The sequence below is a fragment of the Opisthocomus hoazin genome, chromosome 5 (assembly GCF_030867145.1).
Source record: "Opisthocomus hoazin isolate bOpiHoa1 chromosome 5, bOpiHoa1.hap1, whole genome shotgun sequence".
Classification (NCBI taxonomy): Eukaryota; Metazoa; Chordata; class Aves; order Opisthocomiformes; family Opisthocomidae; genus Opisthocomus; species Opisthocomus hoazin.
In genome coordinates, this window is record NC_134418.1 from 26044824 (window position 1) to 26061830 (window position 17007).

The 17007-nt window shown below is 35.9% G+C and overlaps 1 protein-coding gene across 1 annotated transcript in view; it reads right to left on the minus strand.

The window, feature by feature from the left end:
- The window catches only part of ARAP2 (ArfGAP with RhoGAP domain, ankyrin repeat and PH domain 2), a 135037-nt gene that overhangs the window by 54488 nt on the left and 63542 nt on the right, over window positions 1-17007 (minus strand). The window contains exons 11-18 of the mRNA XM_009935526.2: window positions 16732-16817; window positions 15862-16044; window positions 13626-13800; window positions 11409-11543; window positions 6492-6636; window positions 4019-4121; window positions 3175-3373; window positions 1041-1104 (exon numbers count right to left, since the gene is read on the minus strand). Of these exons, the coding sequence (XP_009933828.2) occupies window positions 1041-1104; window positions 3175-3373; window positions 4019-4121; window positions 6492-6636; window positions 11409-11543; window positions 13626-13800; window positions 15862-16044; window positions 16732-16817 (1090 nt within the window). The remainder of the gene's footprint in view (window positions 1-1040; window positions 1105-3174; window positions 3374-4018; window positions 4122-6491; window positions 6637-11408; window positions 11544-13625; window positions 13801-15861; window positions 16045-16731; window positions 16818-17007) is intronic.

Consider the following 17007-nt stretch of genomic DNA (forward strand, 5'->3'; position numbering starts at 1 on the left):
CCTCCCTGGGCAGCCTGTTCCAGTGCTCCGTCACCCTCTTTCAATATGCTTCTTTAAAAAAAAAACAACAGGAGAAAGTGTTTGTTTCTGATCTGTATCACCTTAATGAGTTCTGAAACTTAAACAGTATCTTAAGAGGAGTTAAAATTCAGAACACACAAGTTACAATAAGTTTCTCTACCAAGTTTCTCCAGTTCTAAATAGACATTAAATCTATCTGCGGGTTGTGGATTTTTTTTGTTTCCCCAACAAAGAGATAAACAATCTTCCTTTATTAACCTATTATTGGCTGTTCAGAAGACTGTGTAAATACTGCACCATTTCTTACCCAGATGTTTGCCCAGTAATCTATCATTGAAATAAAAAAACCCCAGCCTATTACAAAATAAGAATTATTTTCAATAATTTTACATTCCTCTTTAAATTTGTACCCATATAGGAGGCAGAAATACCCTACATCACTAAGTTTCAACCTCCCTTATCACTGCATTTGACAGACTCATCTCAGCAGAATATTATCTATCTGGAAGCAGATATAGATCATGTTTGCTTCACAAGTATGGGTTTGGTTTTTTTTTCTAGCTAGTATGTTATTAACTGAGCTCAGACATTACAATAAAACTAACTAGGGGACTCACCCTCTCAATCCTGACCTACATAGGTCGATACACAGAATTCTGGGACATAAGAGTGATTAAAAAAATCGGTAAGTAAGTGGTGAATTCTCCAAAGAGGTACGCTTTCTTTACAGGGTAAAAGGAGTTAGGTCCTTTTGAAGAAACCATTATTGGCAGACTAATCTGACTGGGAATAATTTTTCTCAGTGGGAAAACTGCTTTTAATTAAGCAGTAGTTGTTAAAAATTCCTGACACAGACATAAAATGTAATTAATACACAAAGACTTTCCCTCCTTAGAAAAGTTTGCAAATTTACTCTCTCTCTAGCAACTGCAAGTGAAAAAGCTCCATGACTGATCAGCAAGAATTCTAAGACATCAATATAAAAGCAGATCAAAGCTCTATTCAGATGGGAGCCTTACCTTCCTTTTTCAACGAGCAGCAGGACATCTATTTTCTCTCCATTTTGCATCACACTACTGATTGCTGAAAACAAAGCACATACACATTCATATGAACTGCACAGATAGATATATGTAGACATACACAAACACGCATGCACATATAGACATGTTTTTTCAAAATGATCTTCAGTGACAAAGAGAGCATGGAATTCTTCAACATTTCAAATAAAGAATGCTGCTGATAATAGAAAAAAATCTCTGCAAAATACCACAATACACTCACATATACAGGAAAAGTTAATACAGAAAGTTATAAAGAAATGTTAAACATTTTTAACGTGAAAACATGCTACAGTGTTATATTATATTAAAATTAAACTTTTAAGTACAAATTTTAGAAGATTTAGAAGCAAGCTAGGTTTTTTGATCCATTAATTTATTTGCACCCTAATGACTGCAGATATTTACAACAACATAATGCGAGTTATATGTTATACTGTGAAGATCACTGCCACCCTTCTTTACGTTGCCTTATGCTATTCCTGCTGAAAAAAGCACCCTGTAAAACACCTATATTATACATAATACAGAAAATACGTCTGGATAGTTTCCAGTAACAGTGCTTATAAAACTATACTGTGCACTACAGTAAAAATGGTAAACTAAATACAACCCGTTTACTAATTCAAAATTCCAAAAAGTTAATTCTTTCAAAGTTTAGGTCTTACATATAATCCACATCCTATCTCAACTAATTCCCAGTGGCAGTAAAGTCCTGAATATCAGTGAAGCTCAATAAACATATTCCGATGCATGTTACATGATGTTTCCGTATTACACATACTCCTGGTCTCATTTACATTTATGGATTCAAATATCAAGAAGGTAAGTGATTTTACTTCCACTGATGATTCATTATTTGGCAAGTTTCAGTTATACAATTCAGTCTTAACAGTGGAGCATATTTATTACGGGGAAAGCAGAAATCAAAGAAAAGAAAGGAGTATGGATATACAATATTTCCAACAAATACAACTTTGTTATACAACTAATACTTAAAAAACAAAATTCAAGCACAAACTATTTTCAAGTGAAAATTAAATGTGTTTCATTTCTGTACTTGAAATAAACACAGATTTTGGATGCTCATGTGATCATGTTGGAGCAATTACAGCTGCATTATCAAAATTAATATCAGAAACAGTTCTCCTACTGCCTAACCTTTTAATTCTGAATCAAGATCAAAAAGTATTCACAAATTAAAAGATAGCTAGAGGCATAAAAATATTCCTGATTAAAAACTGCCTTTACAGTGTTATTCACAGCAAATGTAAGGTGGCAGCAAATAAACAGTAGAAAGCCTACTGGCATTTAAGCAAGTTCCTGAAAAAAACATCCACAATCTGACAGCTTTGACAAAGGGGATCATCAATAAAGAGCTAAATTATCTTCTCCATGTTACTTTAATATAAAATATAAAATTATTTTTACTTTCCTACATAACTTTTTGGTTTGTTCAGTATAAAAACAAGTAGGGTAGACACACTTAAAAGAGTATTCAGAGTATAATTACAGACAATGATATAAAATTGGTCGTAGAAGACCATTTGTATAAATATTCTTATCTTTCAACATCATGATACTGAGCAAAGAATATTTTTAGTATCAGGAAAAAAGAAAAGCCCATTAGTATGTGAAATATTTTTCCAAGAGAAATAGAATTTTTCCAGTGTATTTGAGTATTTTAAAACTAGGCCTGTCAATCATCTCAAGAACACATTCTGCAGTGATTATATCTGCCCTGTCAAAAATCTGAGACAATAATCCCAAAAGGTCATATATTATTATTCAATTCTGTACTCTTGTAAGAAAGATACTGCTGCAACTGGAATAAAAATTGTCCACATTCATTACAACACTGTGAAAAATCTCTCTAGCCTGTGTCACTAAGTAGGGAAAAAAAAAAAATCCATGACAGAACTTTACCATCTCCATATTTAGACAAGAGATGCAAGAGTATTTGACTCATGCAAATGAATAGTTACTGAGGTCCCTAATGTTTATGACTTTAAAATGTAATAGAAGTGTCCTTAACGGTGAATTAATTCTGTAGAGTATTTCCTAAATTCTAGAAATTAAGCAAAATTCTTACTTAGTTCTTGCAACCTCCTTAGATATATGGAATCTTCTTCAGCATTCTCCATTTCAAGACAAAAATAAAGGCTTGACTTCTCTATAGCAAACCAGCCTTTTCTCCACTGATCCAGATTATGGCAATCTTTGTAGTACAGCTGGCCAATCAGGTCACAGTCTCTCTCCAATAAGCATTCAGCCACAGGGGGAACAAAATGCTACCAAAGAAAATGGGGTGAGTCAGATGAAGAAAAAAAACCCTCTTCCCCTAAAAAAAAACAAATCAAGATATTGCAAATCTATAAGATACAAGGATGAAAGCCACAGTAAAAAAAAAATAGGTCTTTCAGATTTATCATTCCTAAACCCATACATACTAAATTTAAATTATAACATCAAGTATAAAATTTTTTCCATTCATACTCTGCAATTCAAACATTTTTGCTTCTTAAACCACAATTGATTTAATTAGTAGGATGACTACTAGCATTTGTTACTGTATAAAATATGGTACTGCTTTCTGAATTCTGTTTCAGCAAGTAAAAAAACAGAATTGCAACCACAAACAATTTAGCTGAAATAAATTCATATAGTATATGTCTTTATATTAGAGCACCTTTAATATATTCTTAAGGTCGGCATTAAAATGTTGCTTCAATTCCTTTTCCATTTTATTTTATTGTCTTGTTTCATACATTAAATCGCAGAAGTTATTTCTTCCCGCTGCACAAGAAACCTTTACACACAAGACAGATCAGTATTCATCAAGAACGGCTTCTCAGAGGGTTTTAAGCTTACAATGACACTCTATTCTTTGTGCAAAGGCTCCTGGCCTAACTGCAAAGGATAATTACCAGTATTACCTTAGCTATTGCCGAAGTCCATTTTCTTTGTGAATATGCAGTTTCAGCTCCAAACAGAAAAATACGTTCTGACATTAAGTAGATTTCAAAGGTAAAGATGTCCCTAAAGCAAGCAGGAGGAAAAAAAAAATGCAGGTCCATTTAGACTTCATAACAGTAGACACACGAGCCCCATTTCTCTCTGTATTTTTTCATACCGATGGAACGGAATCCATCTGCGTTTCTCCTCCAATCTTACAAGTACAACCAAGCTAATAACAGAGTATTTTATAACACAACATGATCAGAGTGCTTTTCAGGTCAACAATATGTGTTTAGAGGCTGCTACACAATATTTTTTCAAAAATTCTGAAATTAATAAAATATGTTTCCATATAGTCATTAAAATTCCCATGGAATTCTTGCTTTTGCAAGTTAGTGTGATTTCAGCAAGTATGTATTTGTGATGCACTCAAAACATTTTGTTCAGGTTTAATATAGGCAGACCAACTCATTGAATGGGAAGTTGTAAACAAGTTACCATAGAATCACAGAAGTGTGGGTTCAAAGGGACTTTTAGACATCACTTGGTCTAACCTCCTGCTCAAAGAGGGACTAACCATAGACCAGAATAGCAATGAAAAGCCTTGAAAACCTTCGAGGATGGAGACTACTATTGCTGTCAACAGCCTTTTCCTGTTCTCCACCACCTTTCTAATGACGAGGCTTTTCCTATCATCCAGCCTCAACCTCCAAGGGTGAAATGTGTGGTCACTGCCACTCCTTGTATCATCTGCCACCACCAAGAGTTTCGTTCGGTCGTGTTTATGGCTACCCTTTGAAGTTGCTGTAGCTCAAGAAGTTTTGAAAAGCTGGGGCGGGGGGGAGGGTTCTTGGGGGGTGGTGGTTCTTGGGCTTTTTCTTTTTAAAAAGTAGACCACATTTAAAACAGAAGGACCCTGTTGTTCCATTTTTAACTGACAAACAATAGGAGAGTAAAAGAAGAAAATGCAAACCAATTGAAATTGGGGTGGAATCTGGAAAGTAAGTATTTTGTTGAACTTAGGGTCAGTCTTTACCTTATAAATTATGGGCTCACCATTTTACAGTACGATTTTGTCTGTGACCTCACGCTATAATACAAACAGCCATAGTATGCTTTTCCCTTACAATGCTGGAGATTTAGATTTGTTTAAAGCTGGAGAACTGAACATGAGTCAATTCTCTCATTTTCAATGACCACCTTGAAAATTATACGTAAATTCTTAATTCTGACTAATAGCAGACACATTTTAAGGACCGTTTCACTACATGAAATACCAAATTCAGGGAAGTTTCTCATAAACCTATCCAGTTGCAGGTAAAGCATAGCAGGACATTAGTCGTTCCCTAAAACTGAAGTATTCAGCCAACACATTTTTCATTTAGGTAGTATCCTGAAGTGGAGCCATTTGGAGATGAAGCAACCAATAGGTTAGATTCGATGACAGAAGAAGAAAGTGATATTATTCCTTTTTCTCTACATCACAAAGCTATGCTACTGCAGAATAGTGAAGGGCATCTCCACTGCATTTTACAGCATGTTGAGGCATCATCATGTTTCAAGATTTCTCCCCTCTGAATGCCCTTTATCTCTGTAGTAGCTGAAGTCCTTTCTTTCTGTTATCTTTTCCAGAAGCTTACCGAATAGACTGTTTTCTTTGTGGACACTTTTGCTTTGTAACTACAAGGATTACAGCATTATACTGTAGAAAGATCTTGTTATTTTACATACACACACACATAAAGAAATTTAAAAGGAAGTGTTATGGAGTTTGTTAGACAGATTCAAAGTATAACTTAAAAATGTTACCCTAAAGAAAACAAGTATCACTGGGATGCAGCTCAGATTCAGGTGAATCTCCACGTGATGTCTTAAATGCACAAGCGGTATATACGAGAGTTACAAAAGAAAAATAAGACCACAAAAAAGTTATCTTCAAACTAACACAGTGTTCAACGGTTACATTGCTGTCCTCAGCTGCAGAACAAAGAAAGGGTTTCAAAGACCAATAGATCCGTGACCAAAACTGAAAGCATTGTGAAGAACTCTAATCTGCTGCATTATTATCAGGAAGAAACAAAGCAAGAGTTTTGGCTTGAGGCAGAGGTCAATCGCAGAAAGAAAAATTACTATTAATTGTTCAATTTAACATCAGGTAACCTTTTAAGCACTGAAAATATGCATTACGATTTTAATAAGAAACAGATGTATATAATTTATGCTGCCCTTTTAAATTACTCTAACATTTTCTTTACATCACTGTAAAAAAATATTTTTCAAATCCCCAAATACCACTTAGCACCTATTTCTTGAAGTCAACATAAAACAATTCAGCTTTTTTTCTAAATTGCACATTCGAAATTCAGGAACAAATCAACAGCTCTCAGAACCCAGAATAAAATCTTTTAAATACCCAAGTTTGTTTATTGAAATATTAATTTGGCAACCTACCGTCTATTTAAAAAGAAATCTGACTTGTGCACTACAAGACAGATAACTTCATTGATGTCAATCATACCATGAGGAGTGGTAGTTTTATCATTCTCATAGTAGCTCAGAAAGCCACTTTCCAAAGTGCACCATCTTCTGTTGCAATCTGTGGTTAAAAAAATAAAAGTCAGTTGGCATGATAATAACAATTTCCTCTTCCTATATAAGTTGCCTCATAGGATGCATAACTCTGTTGTAACAGTAATACACTTCTGATGAAATCTCAGTCTCATTGACTTCAGTAAGCCAGGAATTCAATGTCTGTGTTGGTACCACTAAACCTGCAGAACCTCTAGCACGCAGTAATTTAAGAAAAGAATGTTTCATATAGAACACATTTATTTTTACTTTAGGAGTATATTAAATCACTTCATAAGTTAACTTTACCATCATATAGGGCTTTTACTTCACTTGCTGTGGAACTTTATGGGGGAAAGAGCTAGTACACAATACCATGTTAGCAGAAGAGAGTTAAGGAAGCAAAAAGAAAACATGCTAAAAAGTTAGAAACACTGAAAGCTACAAGAGCAATGTATTCTGACAAGAGTGATAGCAAAATGAGTTAGTGAATCATGGTATGCAGTAGCAAAAACGGGCTACTCTTTCATGTTACTGGAACTAGAGGCCACAACCAAGCCAATCTGTCTTCCATTATTTGGTAATGCCCCAATGTCCACTCACTGTCACAAGATCAGGGAAACCAATTTAGGCCTTTCAAATGGTGTAGAAAAAACAATGTCATACATGTCAGAATTTGTATCCATTGCACACTACTAGAAAACACAAGGAAAACACAATCAGAGTTGTGTTAACGTGATTAATTTTTTAAAAAAAAATAAGCTACCAAAATAGTAGAGGATGACAAACTGAAGAAGAGAAAAACTAATAGCACAGCCCTTTCTAGGCACATCAGTGATTGAGTTCAATTCTCTCCTACTGCAGGCCAAAGTGTCAGAGAGTAATGAAATTGTACTGAATTTATTGCTGTATACTGGGGGAGATAAATCGATACATCGTAGACATGCAGTATCTATATCCATTTCAAGATGGCATGTTCATATTTGAATGAATTGGAGATCTCTCTTGTTGCTATTCACATACACACCTGGAAAGGGTGAATTCATTTAACAACACTGTAGTTTACAGAATGCTAACATCTGTAGGGTGCTTTCAATGTGTAACAATTTACAGTTGCTGAGCATGGTTCAATTATCTAGTTAACAATTCCATCTTCAAACAAGTTTGAATTAGATATATTGGAGTATCTACTAATTACTAGTTATACGTTAAAAAAAATAATACGAGGTGGAGGAAAAAAAAAATCTGCAGAGCACCTTCGAAGTATTATTTGGCATATTTAATTAAGACCAAATATTTACTCCCTCTTATGAGCCAACAGCATACACACTAATGACTATTTGGCACTCAAAATATTCATGCATTCATTCTAGCTTACATCTAGTTCTTAGAATATAGTTTGAGGTGCATTTATTCCCAGCGCTACAGGTCATAAGAGAAAATACTCTGTTTATTTCTACAGTCTTAAAATTCCTATACAGCTGCAAATATTCTGGTAAAGTATTTGGGAGATCATGGTAAAACAGCTCTGGAAAAAAAAATACAAAAATAAAACAAAAAAATAAGCTGCAGATATAGTTAGCCCATGTTACTTAGTATGTTATCTGATATTTCATCCAATTAGTTTTTCTTTCATTTGCTATATGATTTATACATGTTTTATAAATATCTTAGGACTATTTTATTAGTATTTATTTGTATCATGCTACTTGATATCTAGTTCTATCTATATTCTGTCTAAATACACATTTTCAATATTAAAATAAAAAGAAGATAAAGGGTTTGAAAATGTATAGCTTTACAGGAGTTGAGCACCAAACTTGGAGGTTTTGATTGTTTAGGGTTTTTTGTCCCCCATCTTTCCCTCTCCCACCTCCCAAAGCCTATTCTACAAAATAGCTCACTGCTTCAATATTCATTAAACTGTTACAACTCTCAAGGATGATTTTAGAACATCAGGGTTTTTAATGGGGCTCCATAAAACATTTTACACTAAAAACAGAAGCAAAAAAATCAAACCTGAGGCACTAAACCACTAACTTTTACTTTTTGATCCACTGCAGCGGGATAGCACCAATGTTTGAGCTCTCTTCCTGCTCATCATCAACAGCTGTTAATTAACAACAACTCTCCTCAAAAGTTACACACCCCTGCTGAAACCACTGATGCTGCTATAATGAGAAGTACACACAATGTTGGCTTACTCTCTCCTGCGCCATCTGAAACCCACATAATGAAAAACTGCACTATATTTCCAGGTGTTCCACCTGGTTGTTATAAAATCTGGGTTCAATTCACAGCACTGAATTATTTCTTGAGTGTCCTTTTTCCATTAGGGCTCAGCTCATAAAGGGATAAGAGTTTCTGTGACAACAAACACAGCGCTTAAATTTTCAGCCCTTGGCACTAAAGGCAAGGCTGACAACTGCCTCAGAGATTCGTAACACTGAGGAAGAACTTCAGTTTAGTGCTTAGACAGCTTAGCAGGATTCTGGCTTGAAGCCCTTTCCACAAACAGCATGAAAAAAAGAAAAAAAAAATCAGTAGATCAAAAGCCCAATGTGCTTCAGGACAGGGCCCAAATTTCAGACAAGTGCTGTAAGCCCCACGGAGAGAATGGTGGCCCAGTTCAGAACTCAATTAGTTTGCAGCAAGTGAGAACTGGTTGAACAGAAGAGCTTATTTCTCTTCTGTAGAATTAAACAGATTGGTCATTTTTTGGGTAATGTAACCTTCCTATTTGAATCTTTACAGGCAGAGGAGGGAACTGAAGCTGTATCTCCCACACATTAGTACTCTAACCATCAAATTATTTTCTGCAGGCAATAAGAAGGAAAAAAAAAAAAATTACCACCTATTCCCAACAATCTGCAATATGCATATCCCATGTTACTTCATGTTAAAGAGATTTTATAAAGGTAGAAACAGTTCTTGATGTAGGGGAAAAAAAATCAATACAGAAGGGGAAAAAAAAATACATGTTTCATGTTTTAAATAGCAAAAAAACCCACTTTTGTCAGAATATTTCTTACACTTGGCTGAGATATATTAAAGCCCTCAGGCAAGAGCACTTTCTAATTCAAAACTGCAGGGGTTTTGTTGTTGTTGTTGAGAGGATGTTATTATTACAACTTCCTCCCTTGTCCCATTTGTCATTTGTCTTCTTGAACTGCAAGTGGCCAGGGAAACCTGTCTGCCTATTTACCTGCAAAGCACCCATCCCAGAAACATCAATCCGATAAACACGTGGGTATTTCAACATTAATGCAAAAACAAAGTAAACAAACACCCCCCAAAAACCAAACAGCAGAACATCTACCATCTACAAGACCCTATCACAATTTCAGAGACCAAAACCCAAGCTGAGGGAAAGCTTGTTCCTTTCAATTTACTGTATGTTCCTCCAAGTAGTAAGTGAAATGCTAAGCAATACACTACAAACTTTCAAAACAGCTTCATTTCTGTCCACTGAAAACTTATGATAGTAGACAGTCAAAATTCAGTCCTTTCTCGTCTGAGGGCTTTCTTCATAAACATTTTTAAGACATCCTACTAATGATGCTTACTCCTACTGCACCTACCCAAAAAGTAATAAAGAAGAAATTCTGTGAGCATTTCTAGATGAATCTTCAATCCACACAGGTATTTACAAAGTTATACTGCGCTTCTCACATACAATTGTCTTAGAACAGACCAGTAGTATTGCCTTGTGTCTGCTCTTTACTTCTCGTAGTGTTTTTTTTTTTAAAGTTGTTTTATGAATATAGATACCCACAGCACAGAAGACAATGTCTGCACTTAGAGCAAGTAGTAGTGAGGTTTGCAGTGCTGCCTTTCTCTCCTGCATAAGCTCAGTACAGCTTCAGAACAATCCTCAAGAAAGTCCTGTCCAGCAGTCCTCTGCCACAACAGGTATCTTTGTTAACAACCGCAAAGCTGCTGGGAAATATTCAAAAGCATATTTAAATACATGTTATGTGCTTTAATGTGCTTTAATCTCCACTAAGGATCATAAGGCATACACCATGAGAATATGGACATAATCATACGAGCATATGTATATACCAACACAGGATGTCGTGTCAAGATTTTAGAAGTGATAAACCCAACCATAAATCAGATGAGATTTTATAAATCCACATCATTTGTTTGTTTAGATGGAAGCAAAATATAGGAACACAACTGGGGAGAAAAAGGAAAAAAAAGCTAAGAAAATTATTTGCTAACATCTCTCTCAAAACAAAGACGACATCACAAAAGACTGATATACACAGAAGACCATATATATTTACTGTGATATACACACATTTTCACCCCACAAAACTCAATCTGTTGTAAAGTTGTTGGAAGTGATCATTTCTACTTGGAATACTTTTAAAATCTGTAAGCTTGAGAAATATCCCAGGTGTTAACCATTTGGACTTTTACTAAAAAGTCAGTGATACTTTTAAATGATTTCTGGAATATTATCATTTTAGATGGAAACTACTTTTTGGCAGTTCATAGCATCCATTCAAATTAGAGTAAGGAGTGTTTCTAAGTGTTTCTTATTTATCAGTTAACTGTTGCTAACTGAACAATTTTTCAGTATTTCAGTTTTCTTCCTCTGTCAACCACTGAATAAAGAGATCAAGATAATCAGTATTTTCTTTATCTGCCAGAGGTCTACCGAATCAAACTAGGATATGTCATGTCAAAGACATTTTATCTTTTAAAAGTAAAGCAAGAAGTTAAAAAGAATGAAATCCAAACCATACATATTAATATATTATTCAAATGCATAAAGAAAAAGTTAAATACCTTCTTTTAATTTCTTCTCTGTAAGAAGCTTAGGAATATTAGAAGAAACTTTGTATAAAAATTCACAAAGAAAGGTGGAATGTGAAGAATGTTCAGAGAAGCCGCTTTCAAAACAAGTATCATAGTTTGGGAAATCTGTTAAAAGACAGAGGAGTAAGTAACACACAGAACTTCAGTTATATCAGTTGAACCATTTCTCCACAGGTCTTTCTAAACACTCATCTGCAGATACGCAGTTGTTCTGTAACATCTTTACTACAGCATGGATACATCTGACTGATTTATTTTTATGTTCTTACATAGTCATCAAAAAAAACACGGGTTCACATTTGTTACAACTTTGCCATTATCTACCAGTGCTTGCCAATGTAACCTAACACATGGTTTTCTGGAGCACTAAGCTTTTATCTTCATTCCTTATGTGATACACTTGAACAGAAAGGAATTGTTTCTCTTGAGGGCTTATCTAGAAGTTTACCACCAACTCTGGCAGCAGACAGACAATGATTCAGAGAATCGCTATCAACCTGCAACGACTTCCGTTCCTCTGATGCTGCCTTGGCTGGAAGGCTAAAAGCAGAAAAGACAGAGCCAAGACAAGCAAACTTCTCTCTATAGCCTTAGGACCACTTGACAACATTACTAGTGAAAAAAACACAGCTGCATCTTTGCACGGTGACTGAGCTCAACATCCTAGGACCCAGTGCCTGGCACTTGTGGCAGAGCAATACTCAGGCAGAACTTAAGGTGTTTGCTCTAGGAAGTCCTAAATCATTCCTGTGTTTCCCACTAAAACTTCTGTTGTTCAGCCTACGCCATGTTACTTTGTAAAGTGACATGAGACAAAGCCCATGCATCAGTACAAGCTTGGGGTGGACCTGCTGGAGAGCAGCTCTGTGGAGAGGGACCTGAGCGTCCTAGTGGACGACAGGCATGATCCAGCAGTGTGCCCTGGCTGCCAAGAAAGCCAATGGGATCCTGGGGTGCATCAAGAAGAGTGTGGCCAGTAGGACGAGGGAGGTTCTCCTTCCCCTCTACACTGCCCTGGTGAGGCCTCATCTGGAGTACTGTGTCCAGTTCTGGGCTCCCCAGTTCAAGAAAGATGAAGAGCTACTGGAGAGAGTCCAGCGGAGGGCTACAAGGATGAGGGGGGGACTGGAACATCTCCCCTACGAGGAGAGGCTGAGGGAGCTGGGCTTGTTCAGCCTGAAGAAGAGAAGGCTGCGAGGGGACCTAATAAATGCTTATAAATATCTCAAGGGTGGGTGTCAGGAGGATGGGGCCAAGCTCTTTTCAGTGGTGCCCAGTGACAGGACAAGGGGCAATGGGCACAAACTGAGGCACAGGAAGTTCTGTCTGAACATGAGGAAGAAATTCTTCCCTCTGAGGGTGATGGAGCACTGGAACAGGCTGCCCAGGGAGGTTGTGGAGTCTCCTTCTCTGGAGATATTCAAGACCCGCCTGGACAAGTTCCTGTGCAGCCTGCTGTAGGTGACCCTGCTTCGGCAGGAGGGTTGGACTAGATGACCCACACAGGTCCCTTCCAACCCCTACTATTCTGTGATTCTGTGATTCTGTGAAAGCCGGTCCTGGAGTACATCCACAATGCTGGCTGCAGTATAGCATAGCTAATTTTTTCCACTGTAAATCTATGTGTGAACTTTTGTTCCCAGACTGCTTCTCATACTGTACAGCCCTTTCAAAAGGTAAGCTCAGGTGCATCCATACTCTACAACATATTTATTTATTTATAAGAATAGTTTTCTGTTTTATTTTGGGAGGATAGTTTGTGAAAAACAGGTAGGTCTGTGTGCAGTGGGAGTAGATATCAATGAAATAATTTTTTAAGAAAAAACAAAGCCCCAGATGAATAGTTTATATACATATTAACTGTATATACCTGTAAAAGCCTGATAATCTTGGCAGAGCAGATGACATTTTTCTTATGTGTTATAAATAAAGGTATGAGGTCTATGAGTTATCACTGCCTTTTTCATTAATTTTCTAAGTTCTAAACTTGATGTCTGAGCAAAATAAAAGTAACTTGTACACAGTTACATATGCCATCTGCTGAAATACAGTTAACACCATCAAAGCTCCCTCTCCCCTGTACCTCTGTTGTTCACCTCCATGCCTATTTTTCTTCTGAATTCTGTCCTTCCTTCCTTTTTGCTCAATATAAAATAATAAGATCAAAACAAAGAGAATATATCCCACCTGAGAACTTATTATGGTACAGGAATTCCATTTGTAGTCTTTGTCCAGCTTTCTTGGCTAATAAGTACGGAGTACTGTAAACAGGGTCTCCAGTGGCACACATAGCATCAGCCCCACTAAACAGCAGCATCAGAGTTTCTAGTACATCTTGTTTAACTACGGCAGCACACAGGGCCTTATCATGAAGAGTGAAAATAAGAAGTCTGTTTAAATTAGGAAGTTATTGGCAACAAGTGTATGTCATTTAGATGTAAATCCTTTCACCTCAGATATAGTTCCCCTGCATTTTCAAAGACCACAAACAACGAAAAGTAGCAGAAATAATGAAGTATGGTCTGAATCTAGAAAAAAGCAGCAACAAAAAAAGAAAACCCCAAAACACCATCAACCCAAACCCTGCAAGATGTTGCTGCCACAAGTTTTGTCTGCGCAGGATAACCTGAATCATTACAACTGGAGAGGAAGCTTGTTGTTTGTTTATATGCAAAATTCACCTTCCTTTTCCTTCACACACCGAACTATTTAAGAAAAAAAATCTTATTATTTCAGACCTCACACGTTCAACCAAAGAGATTTGATCCTTAAATCTGTTTCACGAGGAAACAGACTGAAATTCATAGGTAGTTTTTTTAAACTACGGTTACAGTCAATAAAGCATCTATTCTTTAGGATATCTTCATACTTCACCACCTTCCTTGAGATTTAAAGATCTCACCACATCCCACAACATCAGATGAGTCCCCTTTCATTTTTATATACAAGACAGACAGAACAAAGTTTTTTTCCCCCCCTCCAAAATATTGGTCCAAAATCTTAAAATCAGGCGCAGCTACAGAATTACAGCAATCTATTCCATGACAATTTCTATGATTTAATACATATTTAAATTATCTAGCTAATGAAAAAGTTTTTCTGAAATGCTTAAGGCAGAAGTCACTCAACACAACAAGAGTACTACTCTAAAATTCAGCTGCTCTAATAAACATGTAAGCATCCAGTAAGCAGAAGATGACACAACAGATAGTTCAGTAAAAGTTCTAGAATTACTTGGCAATGATCACCTTATTTTAGGGTAATTTCATGTCTCTACAGAGAATTTGACCATTACATCTGACATTTTTTCCTAATAGTTAAGTGATTGACAGACACTCTTCCCCCCAAACAACAAAAAAACCCACAGACTTCAGAAAAATCAAGCCTGTAAAACAGAGCTATTTTCTGTTCCCCATGAAGCCAAAAAATGTTTCCCAAATCCAATGAAATGCAGAAAAACTAAATTCAAACTATGCAGGAGATGGTTCCATACTTTGGCTAGAAGTGATTTAAAGAAAACTATTCTTATACACCCGTATTTTAACTTCTTATGTGTATAAATGACATATGGCTTATAAGATGTATGGAAAATAACACTTCCTTTCTGACACAGTAACCACTGAACAAATGAGACCTCTCTAGTTCAAACCCCAGTAACTTTTATATGTTACTGCCTCCCCACAATCTCTGCATACCCTTTAAGACAATTTGACTCATACAACTGAATGCATTAGCATAGTAATATATATGCATTTAAACTCTTCTATATTCACAAACTCTAAATAATCATGACTCTGAAAGCAACAGATATTGGAAGTCAGTCAAATGGACATCGAAAGTAACATAGAAATTGATAATTATAATTAGTACTTTCCACTTTATAGCTGTAAAGAATTTCTTTCCATTATTTGTGTAAAAGGAAACACTGAGAACACATTTTTCACCATTAATTTTAGCTTGTTTCACTTCTAATTAGCTACAAGCTACTATCTAAGTGTGCGTGAGCTACTTTCACTGTTGATAACACTCAATCATCTAATGCAGTGGAATGTTAGATGTCAGACATAAGATAGCAAAAACACATAAAGAAGGAATTTAAAGAAGTGAAGTGGGAATTTGCATCCCTAGAGTGTGCATATGAATTAAAATAAAGATCTGTATTCATAGATGGCTCTGGAAGACATATTACAGGTACCACATAGGTACCATAACCTTCTACAAACAAACTAACTAGAAAAACTAGGAACAAAGAAATCATGAAATGACTTCTTTACAGGCATAAAAATAACCCTTCTTCAGCTCTGTGAGAATGTGTCTCAGGATTCTGAATTCTTTTCTCACCAGTTTAACAGGATGATCAAACTGCACATAAATACAACACAATACAAAAGGTGTGGTATGGGATTACCCATTCTAGTATTACCTTATTCAACTGTTCCTTGGTTTTGTAGGGAAAAGGTGCTTTCCTGAATTTTCCCTCTCTGTATTTTTGTGTAATGAATGCTATCCTTTTTTCTGCAGGGGCATCCATATGCAGCTCTTCGTCTGGAGGAAGATTTCCTGCCCAAAAACTGTTTGCCCTCTTATTTCCAATGATGATAAAGAGCTGGATAAGGTGCAAGAGAAAAAAAAAAAAACATCAATATAGCATGAAATAGATGAAGCTTGTCTCTAAATAGCTTTCAGCTGCTAAAAGTTGAAAAAGAAAGTTATTAAAGAAAAGAAGATTGCCTGCAGAAAATGGAAGTCTCTCTCATTCGCTGCCTGTGGTCATCTATAAATGAATAATAAAGTCTGTAGTCATCATTTATCATCAACAGCAACTCAGCTTTACAAGGCTAACCAGTTATAATATTTCAATACATATTAGAAAATACCAGTAAGAGGTCAGAGAAGGCTAGCATGTGTTTTAAAGAAAACACTGATGACTCAGCCCTCTTTATCAGCACCACTTTTTAACTCCCCAAGCATCTAAACTGGTAGTGAGGTTTCTGTTCTTTTCCCGTTCCCGATTTTGCCCATCATCATTGCTTTCCAAAAGCACGCTCTTTCTTTTTCCCTTCAAAAACTAGATGCTTGGAGAAATACTAAGAGAAATTGTACAGAGAGTTATCAAAACAAATGAATATTCTGAATGACACAAAGGTACATTATTTGCGAAACATCAAGTTTACTGCAACAACTGCATGTTATTTAGTAGCTATATGCTCAGTTTCCTCGTGAGTAAAGTAATTAATAACTCCTTTTCAAACACAGTGTAAGACAGACAAAGAGTTAGAATATCACAACATACCTCGATAAGTTCATTGCTCCAAATGCTAGCATCCATTTTTAAACTCCGGACTTTTGAATCTCTTGGTCCTAAAGATCTGTGCTGTCCTGAAAATCCAAGAATATTTTTACTTTAACTAAAGTACTTAAACTGTATTTCTCTTCTGCTGAGATAACCAAAACATTTAATGAAGACAGATTTATTCTACTTGCTATTTTCAAAAAGGGCTGGGCTTGACATCTGAATATAAAAGCACCAAAAACCACCAAAATTAAAAAAAAAAAGTAGATTGCATTT